The sequence below is a fragment of the Merops nubicus genome, unplaced genomic scaffold, assembly GCF_000691845.1.
Source record: "Merops nubicus isolate BGI_N331 unplaced genomic scaffold, ASM69184v1 scaffold40327, whole genome shotgun sequence".
NCBI classification, from domain to species: Eukaryota; Metazoa; Chordata; class Aves; order Coraciiformes; family Meropidae; genus Merops; species Merops nubicus.
The window spans coordinates 7,676-7,934 of NW_008620352.1; the positions used below are offsets into that span (position 1 = coordinate 7,676).

The 259-nt window shown below is 46.3% G+C and overlaps 1 protein-coding gene across 1 annotated transcript in view; it reads left to right on the forward strand.

Moving 5' to 3' along the window:
- Positions 1 to 167, forward strand: part of DACT1 (dishevelled-binding antagonist of beta-catenin 1) — a gene marked incomplete at its 5' end in the record, with an annotated part of 6,063 nt that extends 5,896 nt beyond the window's left edge. Inside the window, one exon of the mRNA XM_008944090.1 lies at positions 15 to 167. Within this exon, the coding sequence (XP_008942338.1) occupies positions 15 to 167 (153 nt within the window). The remainder of the gene's footprint in view (positions 1 to 14) is intronic.
- Positions 168 to 259: the final 92 nt, after the last annotated feature.

The window sequence follows — 259 nt, forward strand, 5'->3', positions numbered from 1 at the left end:
TTATTTGTTCTCAGTTTGTCCAGACTCTCCCCATCCAAACGGTCGCAGCGCCGGAGCTGCATGAAAACGCGGCCAAGGCCTTTGTCAAAATCAAAGCCTCCCATAACCTCAAGAAGAAAATCCTCCGCTTTCGGTCAGGCTCCCTGAAGCTCATGACAACCGTCTAGTGAGGTGACTTGGTGGAATGTATCTGCTTCCGCTTTCGGAAGCGAGGTGCTTTTGTGTACATATTTCCACAGATTTTTTTTTTTTTATATAT